General features: G+C 45.1%; 1 protein-coding gene across 3 annotated transcripts in view; it reads left to right on the forward strand.

Moving 5' to 3' along the window:
• Window positions 1-15,997, forward strand: part of GABRA4 (gamma-aminobutyric acid type A receptor subunit alpha4) — a 654,190-nt gene extending 638,193 nt beyond the window's left edge. For all 3 annotated transcript variants that reach the window (XM_069631719.1, XM_069631718.1, XM_069631720.1), the window contains one exon: window positions 15,333-15,997. In XM_069631719.1, coding sequence (XP_069487820.1) covers window positions 15,333-15,878 — 546 coding nt within the window. In that variant the 3' untranslated portion in view covers window positions 15,879-15,997. The remainder of the gene's footprint in view (window positions 1-15,332) is intronic.
• The last annotated feature ends 418 nt before the right edge of the window (window positions 15,998-16,415 follow it).

Here is a 16,415-nt window from a genome sequence, read left to right on the forward strand (position 1 = left end):
TGCATGCTGGAATCAAAGGTCTTAGAGCCATCAAGAAACTGAGTGAGACAATAAATACCAAGGGTAAGGATGCAAAGTGGTCCTTAAATTCCAAAGTCCCCAAAACACTGGGGAAATTGAATACCCAGAAAAATTGAGTCAGAATAACTTGTACTTGCTGAAAGTGGTTTGAGTTGTAGAATGATAAAGGCAGCTCTGGTGGGATTTTCCAGTATATTAGGATCAGCGATCCCAAGACTCAAGAGCCATTGGGAAATTGAAAACCTGTAGCAACGTTTCACACTGGGACTTTCAGTTCAAAATCCAAAACGAGTATTAAGAGAAACTTGGCTCATAAAATGTGAATTTCAGAGTCTTAAGAGATTCGAAAACATTGCATGCTGTCAGTTGATGTCACATGTTTCCAAGGACATATACTGTGGTGAAGAAATCATGTGACAATTCAGAGACAAAGATTAAAGTGTCTAGACACCTGCAAACTTGTCTTCGATTAAGATTGAATTCAATCTATTTGTTTTACAGCACACTTGTGGGGTTTTTAATGGCCTTACACACATTGATAGGGTCTCCATAGTTATGGTTAAGTCGGACATGGTAAGAAAGGATCACCTTTAAAGTTTCTATTTAACTTATGCACTGTTTAAAGCTTTTACAAGAAAGTTTTATAAAAATACAAATACTTCTCCCAATTTTCTTTGAAAATTTCATGAAGTTCTGTGCAGGTGGGGAAACATTATGGGAGGTCCCAAAAGTTTTATTTTCTATATAACTTCCTAGGAGGATTGCTTGCTTTCACCTACATCAAAACATTACCGAATGGGGTTACACCTAACCTGGGGAGAGTAGGATGGCTGGTCCAACTTGCAGTCTTCAATTAGTATGGTGAACATCTTTCAATCAGAATTTTCTTTTTTTTAAATGAGGGCCAAAAATGGACAAAATGAGTTTGAGATCATTTGTGTCCTGAGACAGTCTGCTGACCCAATCTATATGATCACAGAATTGTGACTAGCTGAAGCCAGGCTGCAAATATGTGCCTGCCCACCATCTTGGATTCAAATCACAGACCTGAAGGCAGGGTTATGATACTTTTTGCATCCCCTGACCAACATAGAAATACAATGAAAAAGAAACAACAGGGCACTAGTCATTAAAGTAAGTGAAGAGTCCTTAGGTCACTTTTGATATGTTTGATATGTGCAGGGCTTCAGGCACCACTAGGCATGGCATCAGGCCTGAGGGTTTGTGTATATTCACTTTATCCAGGGCCATATGCCCAGTTTTTACTGCAGATGGTTTTGATGTGACCAGGGTACTAGATGTGAGAAGAGTTGATGCATTTGGTGTGCCCGGTCCATATCCTATTGTATGTATGCCCACTCTGAGCGATGACTCAGGCAGTGTTCTCCAGGCATATAGAGATGTCAATGTAGGTGTGTTTCTTTTGCCTGGGTCCCCGGGCAGAGTGTTCTCTAAGCACTGTGCGTACTTTTATTGGACCTGAGGCACGGCCACAGGACATGCCCAGTGGGCACTTTGGGTTTGTATAGTGGGCCCAGCGCAGGGCCTTATGCCATTTGGCCAGGCCCCATTCACAGCACCCACATGGCATGGCTTGTGTCAATGCAAAGTGGGCACTGTTGGTATGGTCATCTTTTCCGAGAAATGATCGAAGGCGGGGGTCTGCAAACTGCGGCTCTGCAGATGTTTTGGACTATGTCTGCATTGTGGTCTCTGAGTTGACTATGCCCATTTCTCTTTGGGTGTAGAGAAACACAATCTGTGTACGGTATTTCACGCATGTCTTACCAGCCCAGACTCCATAAGTCAAAGGACTAAAATATGACTGGTTGTGCTCCATCCCTACTGGCCTTCAGGAAGCACAGGCCCTATATGTGAATGACTGTCACCACCTATCTAGCAAAGGGACCAGAGTGACATATAGCAGCCTTCAACAAAACGTTATCTACCATGAATGACAGTATGCCATGTCTTTGTGCCTTCCGGAGAGCATTCCGAAAGGGTATTTTTCTCATAATATTATTTCATAAATAACTGTGTTCTGCAGTGGAGAATGGCATATTACACAACTGTTTCAATGCTGTATAACATTTTCAGATGAACAATTCCCAAATGTATTAACAATTCCCAAATGTTTTTCAAAGTAGGTCTAGAGACACAGGGGGGGTCATTACGACCCTGGCGCTAATTGGTTAACGGCGCCGTAAAAGGCTGTGGCGCCGTTAACCACTTAGCGCCTTACAACGAGGTCCCTTTGCGGGACCCGACCTGAACGGCTGGTCTAGACCAGCCGTTAAAGTAGGGACCCGCAAAGGGACCTCGCAGGCAATTGCCACCTTCCCCATTCCCGATGAGCCCTATGGGGCAAAAATGGGAATGGGGAAGGGCCATGGTGAAATGGGGAAATACCGCCCCGCCAACCTTGGAATGGGGCGGTATTTCCCCATTTCATCATGGCGGACTTGTTACAACACCGGCACCAACCATGGTGCTAATAGCGCCATGGTTTAGCGCCGGTGTTGTAATGAGGGCAAGGGAGTCATTTTGACTGCCTACAAAGTGAACAGTTAGAAAATTGCACATAAGCAGTCCTCTCCATGACATGAAAACTGGGGAAACCAGAGATATACCCATTTATGAAATCAATCATAATCTCTGCCTGCAATACCTATACATAATGGATGGCATTTGCATTCCTATTGGGGTCTGCATAGTTTCTGCAATTGCAAAAAACATGGTGGTGTGCATAGGTAATTGAGCCTCTCGGCCCACGACAACCAATACAGGCAGAGATGCATGAGCAGAAAATGCATGAGAATTGCATGGTTGGTAATCTACTGGAGGAGACATTGCAAAGCACTACTCACTTCAACCGCATCAAAATTATTCTACCTCACTCTCCCAACAAAATCGTGTTTTAAGTGCACCAGCATGTGAAGCAATTAATTCACCAGTGGAAGGGAGAGGCAGTCTGTGGCACTTCACCCATTGTGGAGTGCTACTGCAATTAGAGGGAGCTAGGCCCAGGAAGCCTGTAATACTCCCTCACTCTCCAGATGAAAGCACACGTGGCAGTAATGCCCCATTGGGGTGGGTATGGCAGTCTGTTGTCAGGGCATGGAAGAGGCATGTTTCTGTTAGAGTTCCACTTCGTGAGTAATTAAACTGCTTTCAGACATTGATGTACTTGACTTCTATTTTGTAATGTGCACTGCTCGTATATATATTGAGTTGGTGTGGCCATTATATGTTCAAATTACTTAGATATAGATGTGTCAAAATGAAAGACAGTAAGAGCTGCTTAGGGAAAAAGGTGCCATTAGCCTTAGAAGAGCTTTTTGTGCTTTGACATTTGTAAGGTGCAAATACACACCTGTTTCCAGGCGTTACAGGACACAAAGGGATTGGGTGGGGGGTAGAAACAACAACAATAAATGTTCCTACTAGGCCTTGTGACATTTGGACCATGCAAGTGCAGTGACAATAAGTGCAGGGGGACGGGGCAGGTCAGGGTTGAAGGGCTGGGATAAGTGAAAGGGGGAGAGCAGAAGCGCAGGACGGATGGGGTGCCAGGGGCTGGGCAAGTGTTGAGGGGAGCCCAGGAGGGCAAGTGCCTGGGGAACCAGGGTAAAGGTCAGCTAGTGGAAGGATGGGGTTAGAACAGATTCAGGCTAATCAGGCAAGGGTACCCGAGGGCAAGTGCTGGTTAGGGGTGCTGGGGTAGACTGGACGAGGAAGGCCTGGCCCCTGTAAGACACATAAGGGACCAGGCACCAGTCACAGTGCCAGGGGACCATTGGCAGGTGAGAGGGAGAGTGAAGGAGGAGGAGAAAAGGAAAGTCTTGAGAGGTTTCCGGAAGTTAAGGAGATCCGGCTCAAGTCTGAGAAGGGCAGGAAGGCTGTTCCAGAGGGAGGCTCATGTCAAAGAAAGATATCTACCCCCCACTCTCTGCTTGGAGAAACGTCTGATCTGCAGGGAGCTATTTATGGAGAGAATGTTGGATGTAGTGGGGTACCAGGCCCCAGAAAGCTTTGTGGATGATGCAGAGGGTCTTGAAATGGATCTTTGCAGCCACTGGGAGCCAGTGGAGAGATTTTAGGGGCTGGAGAGATGCAGCCCCTGGGCTTGAAGCCAAGGATAAGACTTGGTAAAGGAATTGCTGTGCCCTTGACCAAGTATATTGCATACATACAGAAGTACAACTGTTTCGACACATGTAAGCTCCTGCAAACAAACTCTGCATATGCCAACACCAGCATTGGCTAGTACTCTCACTGGTAAAATGATCTTGCAGCCAGAATGAAACTTACTGTAAACCGCAACATTAAAAAATCTGCCATACTCAGAGGAACTCAAAGTATGAATTTGCACAAAATGATCAAAACTGATGGCTTCTGAAATCACTACTTTAGAGCACTAAAGGTCGGACCCTGCAGCACAAAATGATTCTCAAGCATAAAAAATAACATCCGCGGGACTGGCCACCAGGGGGCGCACGGATGAGCTTCCTCGCTGTGTGAGCTCCAAGGCCGAGGTACGTGTTGTGGCCCTAAGCCCCCACTTCACGACCCCCCCAAGCTGAGGAACGAGCAACAGAAGCATAAGGGTGCCCCCCCCCAGCAAGGGAAAACATTTGGAGAAAATCGGAGCTGCCTTCACAGAGATAACAGTGAAGGGACCAGTCTGTGCTAACATCGCCACAGAGGAGAAAGTGAAACTGCTCGGAACACGCGACGGAACTTCAAGTGAGCCACCTGGACTTGAGGACCCCCGATCAGGACGAACCTGCAAGGGGCATACACACCGGACCCCACCCACTGCACGCCACCAACAGCAAGGGGACACAGGCTACTTAACCTGTATGCGCACCCCTGATTCCTCCAGCAAGAGGCACCGGACCACAAACAACGACCGCAAAGGACCACACAGCGCACCCACCCTTGGCACAGCCTCTCTTGCAGTGCATTGCCGCCACGGACCCTTCACGATTGGAGGCCCCACCCAACAAGAAAAACACATAGGACCAGAGCCATATGGCTACAGAGCAGTGGCACTAGAGCCTCTGACCGCACATCTAGATGCTCTGTGCGGCCCGGCTGGCTCCCGCTCATGGCCCCCCCATCACAACGAAGGCACCCCCCAGAATGCCCGATCCATGGAGTCTTGAGACCCCCACATCTGGCACCCGATGGAACACAGCAGAAACAGAACTCGACCCACTGAAAACCCTGCTTTCAGGCACCGCAGTGGGATTGGTGCGACGCAGGCCTCTACAGAGATTTGTGAAGGTAGGTGATGCCTGACCCCTCTGAAGCACACACGTGGATCATACTGTGCCACACGATAAAATACCTTATATAGGTATTATCTCGGGCAATATATGCGCACAAACCAACGAAGTAGATAGAACTACCCAGGAACGACCTCTGCCGTAGGCCATGCAGTGACCCTCCAACAGCAGGAACAGCCTCCCCTACGTTCACCCAGCGCAAATGGAGATGCTTACCTACCAGTAGCCACGGAGAGTGAAGCAGCTGTTAGGTGCCTCAGACTGAACAACTCTTTGACACGGGACATTAATTACATGCACAGGGCCCGGATAGACGTGCATCCGCATGAAGGGCACGTTCCCTCCAACCAGCATGTAGGAAGGCCCAAACTCTCAAGGAGGGAATCGAACGTTGAGAAGCCTCAACAGCTGACAGGCCCCAGCGGAACCCGGAAACGCATATGAACCCTCACCAGACTGCAGCAGAGACACTGGGACTACGTCATTCCAGCATTCCAGGATGCACGTTTAAGAGCTGCTCCCATAGCACGCAGAGAGACACAGCGCTACCCTCCATGCAGTACCCCAAAACATACTCAGAATCCCTGGAACCACACTGAGCCCACTCATGATCAAGGTCTCATTGGCGGAGCACTCAACTGAATAAAACTGCTGAGCACGAGACAGAAAATGCGACATACACCCAAGACAACAAGTGAGAGGGGAGCAGGCACTAGCTACCGGAGCCAAGAATTACAGACCATTTTGCGTTTGAAATATGTGACCAAGTACTCATCCGGCACATCCTCCACGACCAGGCCATAGACCGAGAGATAGAGGGAGATACCCAAGAGCGACCGAACTAGGCGAACACTGTGAAACAAAGCTACTTCTACTGAATGACCCCGGCACCTCAGATCTCAAACCTGCCACTCTCGGAGCCCCGAAGAAGCAGCCAAAGGGAACACCTAGAGTGTATGAACGTACAATAGAAGCTTGCCATCTATGCATACGCTCCATCAGCGCACTACTCTGCCACACCCAGAATGGCAACCACGGCAAGCGTGAATGTTGAAACTGCTGCCACGAAAGGGGACATTGCTGCCTTACTGACGGAGATAAAGAACATGGAGGCCAATATAGGCGAGAAAATTGACAAGCTCACACTTTGCGTAGACATTGAAGACAGACTAGAAGGAGTGGAGAAAAATCAAGCCTCCATAGACACTCTAGAGACAAAGCTGGAACACAGAATAACTGACTTGGAACAGAGAGAAGAGGAGTTCAAACTTAAAATGGACGATTTAGAAAAATCGCAAAGGAGAAACAAACTACGCTTTTTTTGAATTCCAGAACAAGAAGGGGAAACAGAAGAAGACCTCAAAAGAATGCTTCACAACATCATAAAGCTGCTAGTCGCAAAAGAAACCATTGATGAACCCAAAACAGAACAAATCCACCAAGCCGGAGCCCCCCCCGTGGGCCCAAGATCAGTCCTCGCCCTGTTTCACTGGTCCCAAGACAAGGCCAGGGTGTTGGAGAAAGTGAGGAGTGCGGGCGCGATCACCCTGGGAGGAGCACAAATAACGATATATCAAGACTTGTCCTCCCTGACGCTAGCTCTCAGGAGATTGTGTGGAACCCTCACAAAATTGTTGAAGGAACGGGACACTCGCTATAGATGGGGATACTCTTTCTCCCTCTCCTTTGAAGGTACAAAGATCAAGTTGAGTTCACAGAAAGAGATTAAAGCTTGTATATCGGAATTGGTGGACCCGCAAGGGCATAAAGAAGAATGAGATGACTCAACAAAGGATGGAAGAAAATGGTGCATTCAAGGTCCAAAGAGAAGAAAGGTGAAAGGCTCGAGGAAATTCCGCAGAGGCAACGTTTCCCCCCGACGGGGACAAATAGATCCCGATACACATGATATAATTAACCTAGATGTCTCACGATAACACAAGGTTTGATAACTGGCTGTTAGATTACCATTGAGACAGATGCTTTACTTTGAGCTATATGCTAAGTGCAAGGGGAGGGTAGTGGGGGCTTATTCTTTATATTGATTTTACTATTGGTGGTTCAATGCTGGGCCAGTGCTTTCAACTGGGCTCGATCGGACGCCATCAAATGGGGATAGGGAAGGCGGGAGGGGGAGGGAGACAGGGGCATGTGGCAAGACCAAGGAAGGGGCTAGGGAGACAGCTTTAGAAACTAAAAAAGAGAGAAATGTTAGGGGGTCAATTGAATGGAAGGCATATTGGTTGTTGCAGTCAAACATTATGTACACTATGAGACTCCGCAATTATGATGACCGCTGAATCTCACAGAAGGGGCTCCATTAGGGTGGGAACACTTAACGTTAAAGGTCTCAATTCTCCGACCAAGAGATCCCTTGTGTCCAGAGAATTCCGTAGAGCAAGAATTGATATCCTTGTCTTACAAGAGGCCAAATATATGAAGGGTGATGAAAGGCCTGTACTGGGGAAAAGAAGTGGAATAGAATTTTGGGGCTGTGGCTCGCTGAGAAAAGGCGGGTTTGGAATCCTTATCAGGAAGGGGACAGACATTCAGGTCACCAAGACTTGGTCAGACATAGAAGGCCGAACTTTATTAGTAACAGGATCCATTGTTAGGGAGAATTCTCTGTTTAGGCTGAATTTCCTAACCTAGTGAGTCCCCCAGCAGCTTTGCTGGATTTCTGGAGTTTGTTTTTTCCTCCTGCCAAGAGTGAGACTCTTGGACATGATTTATGGTGTTCCTTTGACTGCTTATGTGTTTTATGGGCTATGGGGTCCTTTACTCCATAGGGTCTCATGTGTTTTTACTATGTGTATTACACAGCACCCTCCGTGCAGTGACACAGGGGTGTCACAGTGACACCCCACCATAGACTCCATATCCTGGGACTCACTACTGTCTCCCATGGCATGTAAAGTCACCATTGGCTTTACTAGTCCCAAATTATGAACAGAAACGAGTACAAACCATCATATTGTGGATGTACTGGTCGGGGCAATTCGATTGCCCCGGGGTCTATTAGTCGAGGGGCATGTCTCCATCCCCCCTGATCAAGTTTTGGCTGGTGGCAGTGGATACTACTTTTTATATTCGACCGCAAATATATCCCTATGGGATTTTCCCATTGTTCGAGGCTACCAACTTTAATTATTGAATTCTCATAGCCTGGAACATACCGCCGGTTTATTTATTTAATATTAATTCGCCGGTTGGTAGTTTTTGCCAGGACTCGATTCTAAAATGGCGTATGTGTTCTCTTCTGTGACTCCAACCCAAGTCGAGCCCTTTGTTCCACTTTTGGCGGGCTTCTCCACAGAAGCCTCCAAAAGTGGTGCCACTCTGTCTGGGTAACATAGGGGGTGTTGGAGGGGGTTTAGGCACTCTGGACTGAGTTACCTTGGTAACTCAAGTCGCACTCTTTTGTGATTGGCCCGAGTGGTGAGCCGGCCGGTTCACCACTTAGCATGTTTGAGTGACAGCTAGGCTGAGTGAATGGGGGTGTGCTCCATAAAAGCAGGGCTTTGGGGACTGGAACTTCAGAAGTCGCCACAGGACCTGAGAATCCGACGAGGGAGAAGCTGAGCCGACCTGCTACGACGACACCACGGGTGGAGCCCTGCGGAACCGACTCACCACTTCCCGACGACAGAGAAGATCTCCCGACTGGAGAGTCTTCTTCCCCTGACTGGTGGGCACAACCAGTTTACCTTCTTTTTCTCGCATCCCAGGATGTCTTGTGGTCGAATTGCCCGTGCCAAGCACCCCAGTAACCTGATAGCCACTTACCACTGGACCGCGAACCAAAGGACCGCTCCTTTTAACTGAGAACTCCGTGGCTGGTTTCTTTCCTGGCAGTGCAACGGACTCCTGTCTTCCTCCCCGACGAGATCCTCTCTTCCCACGGATGAAGCACCGACTTGCATCCGCTGCCAGGAACAACTGCCCCCGCTGGAGCATTCTCACAACTTTAAGGTACTGTGTCCGCCAGGCCTCCCTTTCTAAAGATTGCTACAAGGTAATAATAATCCCTTAACCTTCTGGACTGGGCTGGCCTCCTTGACCATCTAACTGGTCCCTTTCTTTTGGTCCAACTCTTTCTGAACCTTTTCGAGACTTTTGTGCACTTTGCAACCGTGTGACCTTGGACACATTTCGTTCTGATCCTCTTAAAGTGGATCCGGCCTTCTGAACTCTAACTTCACAGTTTTACGTTGCCTTCCTCTCTTGTTGTGTTCTTGTGAAAGTGTTGGGATCTGTTTCAAATTATACTCTGCTTTTCTCTCCCTTTTAAAACGAATTATTAGAGTGCCATCTGCGTTAAGCGCTCACCGCTGTCTGAAAATAAGTGGGGCTTTTTATTTAGACTTGTCTAATATTCTTTTAAGGGAGTGTATATCTTTTAGTGACCGTGTTTTTGAACTGCTTAATATTAGTGCCTGTGTGTTTTACTAGATTTGGTTTTAAATAAATAATTATATCTCTTTTACACCAAGCTCTGGTCAGTTTTCGCTTGTTCTACTGTGTTCTTTTGACCTATTGTGAATACTCTGTATACTGCCTAACTCTTCTTGAGGGAAGTCTGACTGCTCAGCCACAGCTACCAAGTGAATCTGTGTGGTACAGACTGCTACCAAGTGGGTTTACTGCCAAACACCTGTAGTCTTCAATCTTTTGCAGTGGTCCCAGAGGGAACTGCACAGGTTTCTGCCTAACACCCATCTCACACCATTTCTGATCGAGCTATTCAACGAGATCCTAGAAACAGGGAAACTCCCGGATTCTTTCATCAGAGCTCTCATAACAGTGATTCCGAAAGAGGGAAGAGACCCCAGAAGATGCGGATTATATCGTCGCATATCCCTGCTTCACGTAGACGCGAAAATCTATACAAGAGTATTAGCCTCTAGACTCGACACACTTATGCCCCATCTTATCCACCCTGACCAAGTGGGCTTCATTCTTGGACGGCAAGGAGCTCACACCATGCGCAAGACCTTGCACCTGGTCCACAAATCTCACGAGATGAACAACGACCCTGCCCTGCTTTCCATTGATGCAGAAAAAGCCTTTGACAGGGTAAAATTTCCTGACATGAGTCTTACACAAGGTTGGGATAGGGCCTAAATTCAGAAGAGGGATTTGGGCAGTTTATGCAGCACCCAAATCCTCAGTATTTGTGAACGGGGAATATTCTAGGTGGTTTGAACTAAAACGGGGTGCTAGGCAGGGATGCCCCCTTTCAGCTATCCTCTTTGCCCTCTCACTGGAGCCATTGGCACAGAAGATGAGAGATAATATCCAGGTGGAGGGAATGCAACTAGGCCAGATTGAATATGAAGTGGCAATGTACGCCGATGACATACTCTTGCATGTAGCCAATCCGAATACATCCATCCCTAGAGCTATGCTTCTCCTTGAGGAATACGGCCGATTATCAGGATTCAAAGTCAACAGAACCAAGTCAATTATGTTCTCCCTACAAGGGTCCGCAGAGATAAATGAAGACAAATATTCCCTCCATGGTCTAACGATTAAACACAACACGTTACAATATATGGGGATACAAATCACAAAACAAATATGAAACCTATATGAAGCGAACTTCCCAAAACTCCCTAAAAATGTCCACGCAGACCTGGCTGGATGGGACAAATTGACAATATCCTGTCTAGGATGCCTCAACGTGATAAAAATGGTCTGTCTCCCACGATTTCTGTACCCCTTCCAAATGCTCCCCATCACCATACCAGGACACTTCTTCTTAGAGGCCAAGAGAGCGATTGTAAAATTACTCTGGCAAGGGAAAAAATCTAGAATTGCATATGACACCCTGCCATTACCTAAGTATAGGGGCGGGGTAGGCCTCCCGGACCTCAAGAAATATTTCGAAGCAGCCCAATTACAGGTGATCATTCACCACCTGCGTAATCAGAAAGAGCTATAGTGAATTGAAATGGACAATTGCTACCTCTCCCCAGCCACGGTCATGGAGTGGCTGTGGGCCCCACGGAGGAGAGTACTAAACAGATCGAAGGCACACCCAATCTAAGAAACAGTATGGGAAATATAGAGGGAGGGCACGGAGATGAGGAAAATTACCACATGGCCATCACCGCTGAGCCACTTATGGTCCCCAGGAATTAATGACCATATCCCCAATGTAGAAAGATTTCAGTCCTGGTACGAAGCGTGACTCGAAAGAGTAGGCCAACTTTTAAAAAGCGACTCCTTCATCACACTCCCAGAGCTAATAGAGACCTAAAGGATGGGGGCACTGTCCACATTCCAATTCTCACAGATTAAGGGTGTTTTGACAAAACCAGAGTGGAAGGATAAATTGATCAGATAACTTACCCCTTTTGAAATATTACTGGACTCTAGAACAGAAATGAAGGGATTGATGTTGGCTAGGTACAAAACACTGATAGAGGCAGGTAGAGGAACTGCGGAACATCTCAGAGCAAGATGGGAGATAGACTTGGGGGAAGATATTGATCAAGATACATGTGGGATAATATGCAAAGCAGCGTCCTTAACATCTATATCATGTCAATATAAATTGCATGCTATCAAACTCTTACACCGGTGGCAGTATGACCCATATAGACTCGCCAAAATGTACCAGACAACCAGTCCACTGCGGTGGCATGAATGTGGAGAAGCTGCAGACTTTTGGCATATGTGGTGGGCGTGCTCCCGAATTAAGATCCCTACCTCGTCCTGTTTGGCTTTGAGAAATATGAGGATGAATGGAGGAGAATACAGGGTCTGGCTGCACAACTACTGCTGGCCGCCAGGGCTCTGCTAGTTATGAAGTGGAAGTCAGCAACAACCCCCACTGAGAAAGAATGGGTCAATGTGGCATCAAACATATGCACCATGGAAAAAATAACATCATCCCTACATTGCAAGTCAACACAATGCGACATTCTCTGGATGGATTTTTTGAACAAATACATGCCAGGGACTATACATTAGAAGGTAGAGACACATAGTGAACCTAAACCCGAAAACTTCCCTCACATACAACACCCTCCCAATGCTTGATATCATCCCGTATGTATCCCAAAATGCGACGAAGAAACACAAAAAAGCGCTTCCTACCAATGGAGACCACCGGAATCTGGAAAAAGAAACCGCCAACACATGAGAACACATAAAAACACACCACACTCGCGGAACAAATGCCCGGTCTTAAAGGGGTGTGGGGGAGGGGTGGGAGGAGGTCGAAAAAACGGGAGCGGGAAGAGTTATAAGATTTTGTACACTGCAAATGAAAAAGTAAATGAAGCTGATGTTAAACAAAGATATTAGAATATTGAAACTTACATTTTATTGTATAACCAAATGCATATGTATGTGGCTTTTTTTCTCTTTCCCCTTTGTGGGGCCTGTTTTCTATGAAAATTCAATAAAATCAAATGGCATGTGCCACACACACATTTTAAATTACCCACTGCAGAATGATAACAATTACAATCCTATATTGATAAAGTTCTTTCTTCACTTGAAATGATGATTAGGGGTGTCACCAAGAAAGCAGCAACGATAACGACAATAGTGAACATTCTCTCTATGGCTCAATTGAAAAGGCAGGAAAAAAGAACCCTTGGCCCATGCTAGCACTTCGGCTGATTACTATGTGAGAGTCCTTGTAGAGGTCAAACCATATGTACTTTCAACTCAGATAATACAGAACAATAAGCGGTCACAACATCATTGTAAGCTATCTACTGACTAGCCAATAAAACAACATAAGTGCATTTAGCTCATGATTGCACCCCTTATCTTGTTGTGCTGGCTAATGTTCCAAAACCTAGCAGAGGAGCAAATAAGGGTGCCCTAACTTTATTACAGGAATCCCTACGCGGGCAATACCAAGTTTGGCATTGTGGAACACAGAGTGAAATTGGTTAACTGGATTGAGGATCAGACAAAGGATTGTATGGACAACTGAGTGGTTTGTTATTTGAAAAATTAATAATCCTAGAAAAATGAGGGAGGCTTTGCTAAATCACCATCCACCGCTGCCTATTGATGCCAACCATGCACTTCTTTTACCACTCTGCATATGTTTCACAAGAGGGCAATGGCAGAAGTGTGAGCCCATGATTGTAGGACCAGTTTTTATTGGCCAGAATGTGGCAGTTTTTATTTTTTTTTATTTTTGCAGAATAGACCGTCAGGGTGAATTCAAAGATGATAGGATGAGAATTACTACATTACCTAACCGTTAAATAAACAATACTGTATCCCATAAAAAACGGTTCTTTAGGAGAAACAATGTTACAGAAAATTCCAGGAGCCGAGGAGGCTCAAATAAACATGTCTAACACCCTAGCACCTACTCATAATGCGTTTAGTCATTTTAATAGAGGTAATGCCACCAGCATTTTTCTTATCAAAATATCAAATCGATGTGTTCCATTTTATAAGATCACATAGGTTGACTGATAGCTAAAGGCAAGTCCATGTTTAGGAATTGAAAACATGAAAAGAAGGCAAAGCTATTCAAATACAGAGCTGGGATGGGGGCTTGAAATCTAGAAAACGTGCTCTTGGAATAAGGTTTCAATCGCACTTGCTTTTTAAGACTGCTGAAATCAAGCTTATTGTTTGATTAATATATGTGTACCTTGCAGGAGGTTCAGAATTGAAAGCTCAGTATACAAATATTGTTGCATGTGAGACTGCAAACAGATTATAAACTAGTCTGAAAATTAAGCAGTAAAAAACAAAAAGGTACAAATAACAAATCTACATTGAAAGTAATGAAAAGAATAAACAATGTATAATTTCAAAATGAGGAAAGTAATAATAGCAGAATGTATAATTGTATGCATTTTCTTAGAAAGAAAATTATTTCCGAATATATTTCCGAATATATGCATCTCTTTTTAAATGTATTTATTGTTTTCTACTTTAGTAGTAAAGGGTTAAAACCGTGCAGCCACCAGCTCAGTGCATCACTCCTTCTGTTGCACGTACCTGTGAACATCCAACGAGGGGAACCGCCTGTACACAAACACCATTTCAACCTCCTCTGACCTTGGTACTTTCTCTAAACCATGCTGCTCCTACCCTTTACTTTTACTGCATTCCTCACTTTCTCTTCCCTACCTCCCCTGCCACCTTTAATCAGGACTTCACCATTCATCTATGGTTTTTGTTTTCTGTCCCTTCGTTTGAATGTGCATGTATTGACCACTCTTTACGCACCTATTGTACATTATTATTGCACACACCCTCCTCCCTGCCCTCGCTACATACCCTTACCAGGTCAGGACTTCGGGTGCAGTTCGAAATTGAGTACTACACATGCCATCCACATTCATGCATTTTGCAGTGTTGGTAGCTAATCAGAACGCAATGTGTACTTACCACTGCACCTTGGCATTATCCAGAGACTTTCAATCGGGATTCATGCGAGCTATTTCCGTAACCACCCGGACAGAAGCATTCAGCAGGACAGGACTAGTTATGCGTCACACTGTATGACTTAGAAGCCTGCAGAGCGTTCTGGCCAATCACAATCACTAGTATTTTCCAAGAAGGTGGAAGGCACTCATCTTTTTGTATGATGGTTGCTTTCTGTTCTCTCTTTTACACTTTCTATTTAAAAAATCCTGCAGTTTGAGGGCTCCTGGACCCGGCATTTAAAAAAGAATTAGACTTGATATGGTTCTATAGTTTGTGGGTAGCTTTTGAGTGGCACGGCTCTGGACATCTATGTGCTCCACTGTGTGTGATTCTTAAAAACAAGAGATCCACATCTTCTCCCGAAACAAAAGAAAATTGTGTGAATTATTTTTGCTTTCTTCATGTTCAATATTGGTATTTTCCATTCATACTATGTAAGAAAAATTACCTGCTACGCAAAGACAGGGAATCAAGTTAAATATTGTATGGTTCATTGTACTGTAGAATTCCAGTAGGTGATAGCATTATTGCAATTTTGAATGCTGGTATTTATGGTGTTTTAAAGTCAATAACTTTCATATCTTCATTTCCATTTTTTAGAATGTTGATTCTAATTTAAATATAAGGAAAAGAACAAACACCATGCTACCTGCTGCATATGATGGAGAAAATGTCCCTGACGCTGGGAAAAACATCACGAAAAGCGAATCTACAAGAACTGCACCACTGGTTCAGGTGTCCTCTGCACTTCCATCACCGTCCCGCTCTTCATCAAGCCCTAACCCTTTTAGTCGAAGTAATGTAGCAGAAACACTCTCTTTCGCCAAATATACGCCTCCTGCTCCACCATCTACTCCGACTCTAACCGGTCATGTACCACAGCGTGTTTTAACGTGTTCCACTTCCATGAACAGTTTGCTTGGGACCAGACTGGAACACATTCAAACCACAGGTAAGGCTGTGGGGGGATCCACAAAGCCCTCAGCAGTTGCTCCTGCCCCCCCACCGGCGCCATTTTCTGGCACCAGCAAAATAGACAAGTATGCACGTATTCTCTTCCCTGTAACTTTTGGGGCTTTCAATATGGTCTACTGGGTGGTGTATCTGTCGAAGGACACCATGGAAAAATCGGAAAGTCAAATGTAGTATTGCTGCTATGTAGTAATGTCTTACCCTATGTCCTATTGTATTTTGGTTCAGGGTTTATTTTTAACAATGTTGAAATGTAAATCTTACATCTTTGTGAAAATAAATATAAAAACTGTCTTGTGTTAAGATTCATTATTATTATCAATTCATCTATGATTGTGTTTTTTGGTTTTTGGAAATATATAACATCAATTGATCTAGCATCTCTCACGCTTGTGCGAGAGGCATTGTTCTGCTGTACTAAGAAATATGATGTTTTAAGTTGAAGATTTGTCAGATAAGCAGCAGTCCAGTAGCTAAAGTGTTAGACATTAGGATAACCTCTCAAAATATATTACGTAATTTTAATGCAAACTAAGCTTATTTCTGTTTCTCTTTTTTGATGGGGGCACTCTATGCCAACTCTTGTAGATCTAATACTTCTCTTGCCAACTTTCTGTGGTAGGCACACTGCAGACTAAAATTAGACAATGAAAGCACTATGTTTGTGTCCAAGTTGTTGGGTTATGGTCTGATACTTCTCTTGCAAACTTT

This window comes from Ambystoma mexicanum, chromosome 6q (assembly GCF_040938575.1).
Source record: "Ambystoma mexicanum isolate Mex_15411 chromosome 6q, UKY_AmexF1_1, whole genome shotgun sequence".
Classification (NCBI taxonomy): Eukaryota; Metazoa; Chordata; class Amphibia; order Caudata; family Ambystomatidae; genus Ambystoma; species Ambystoma mexicanum.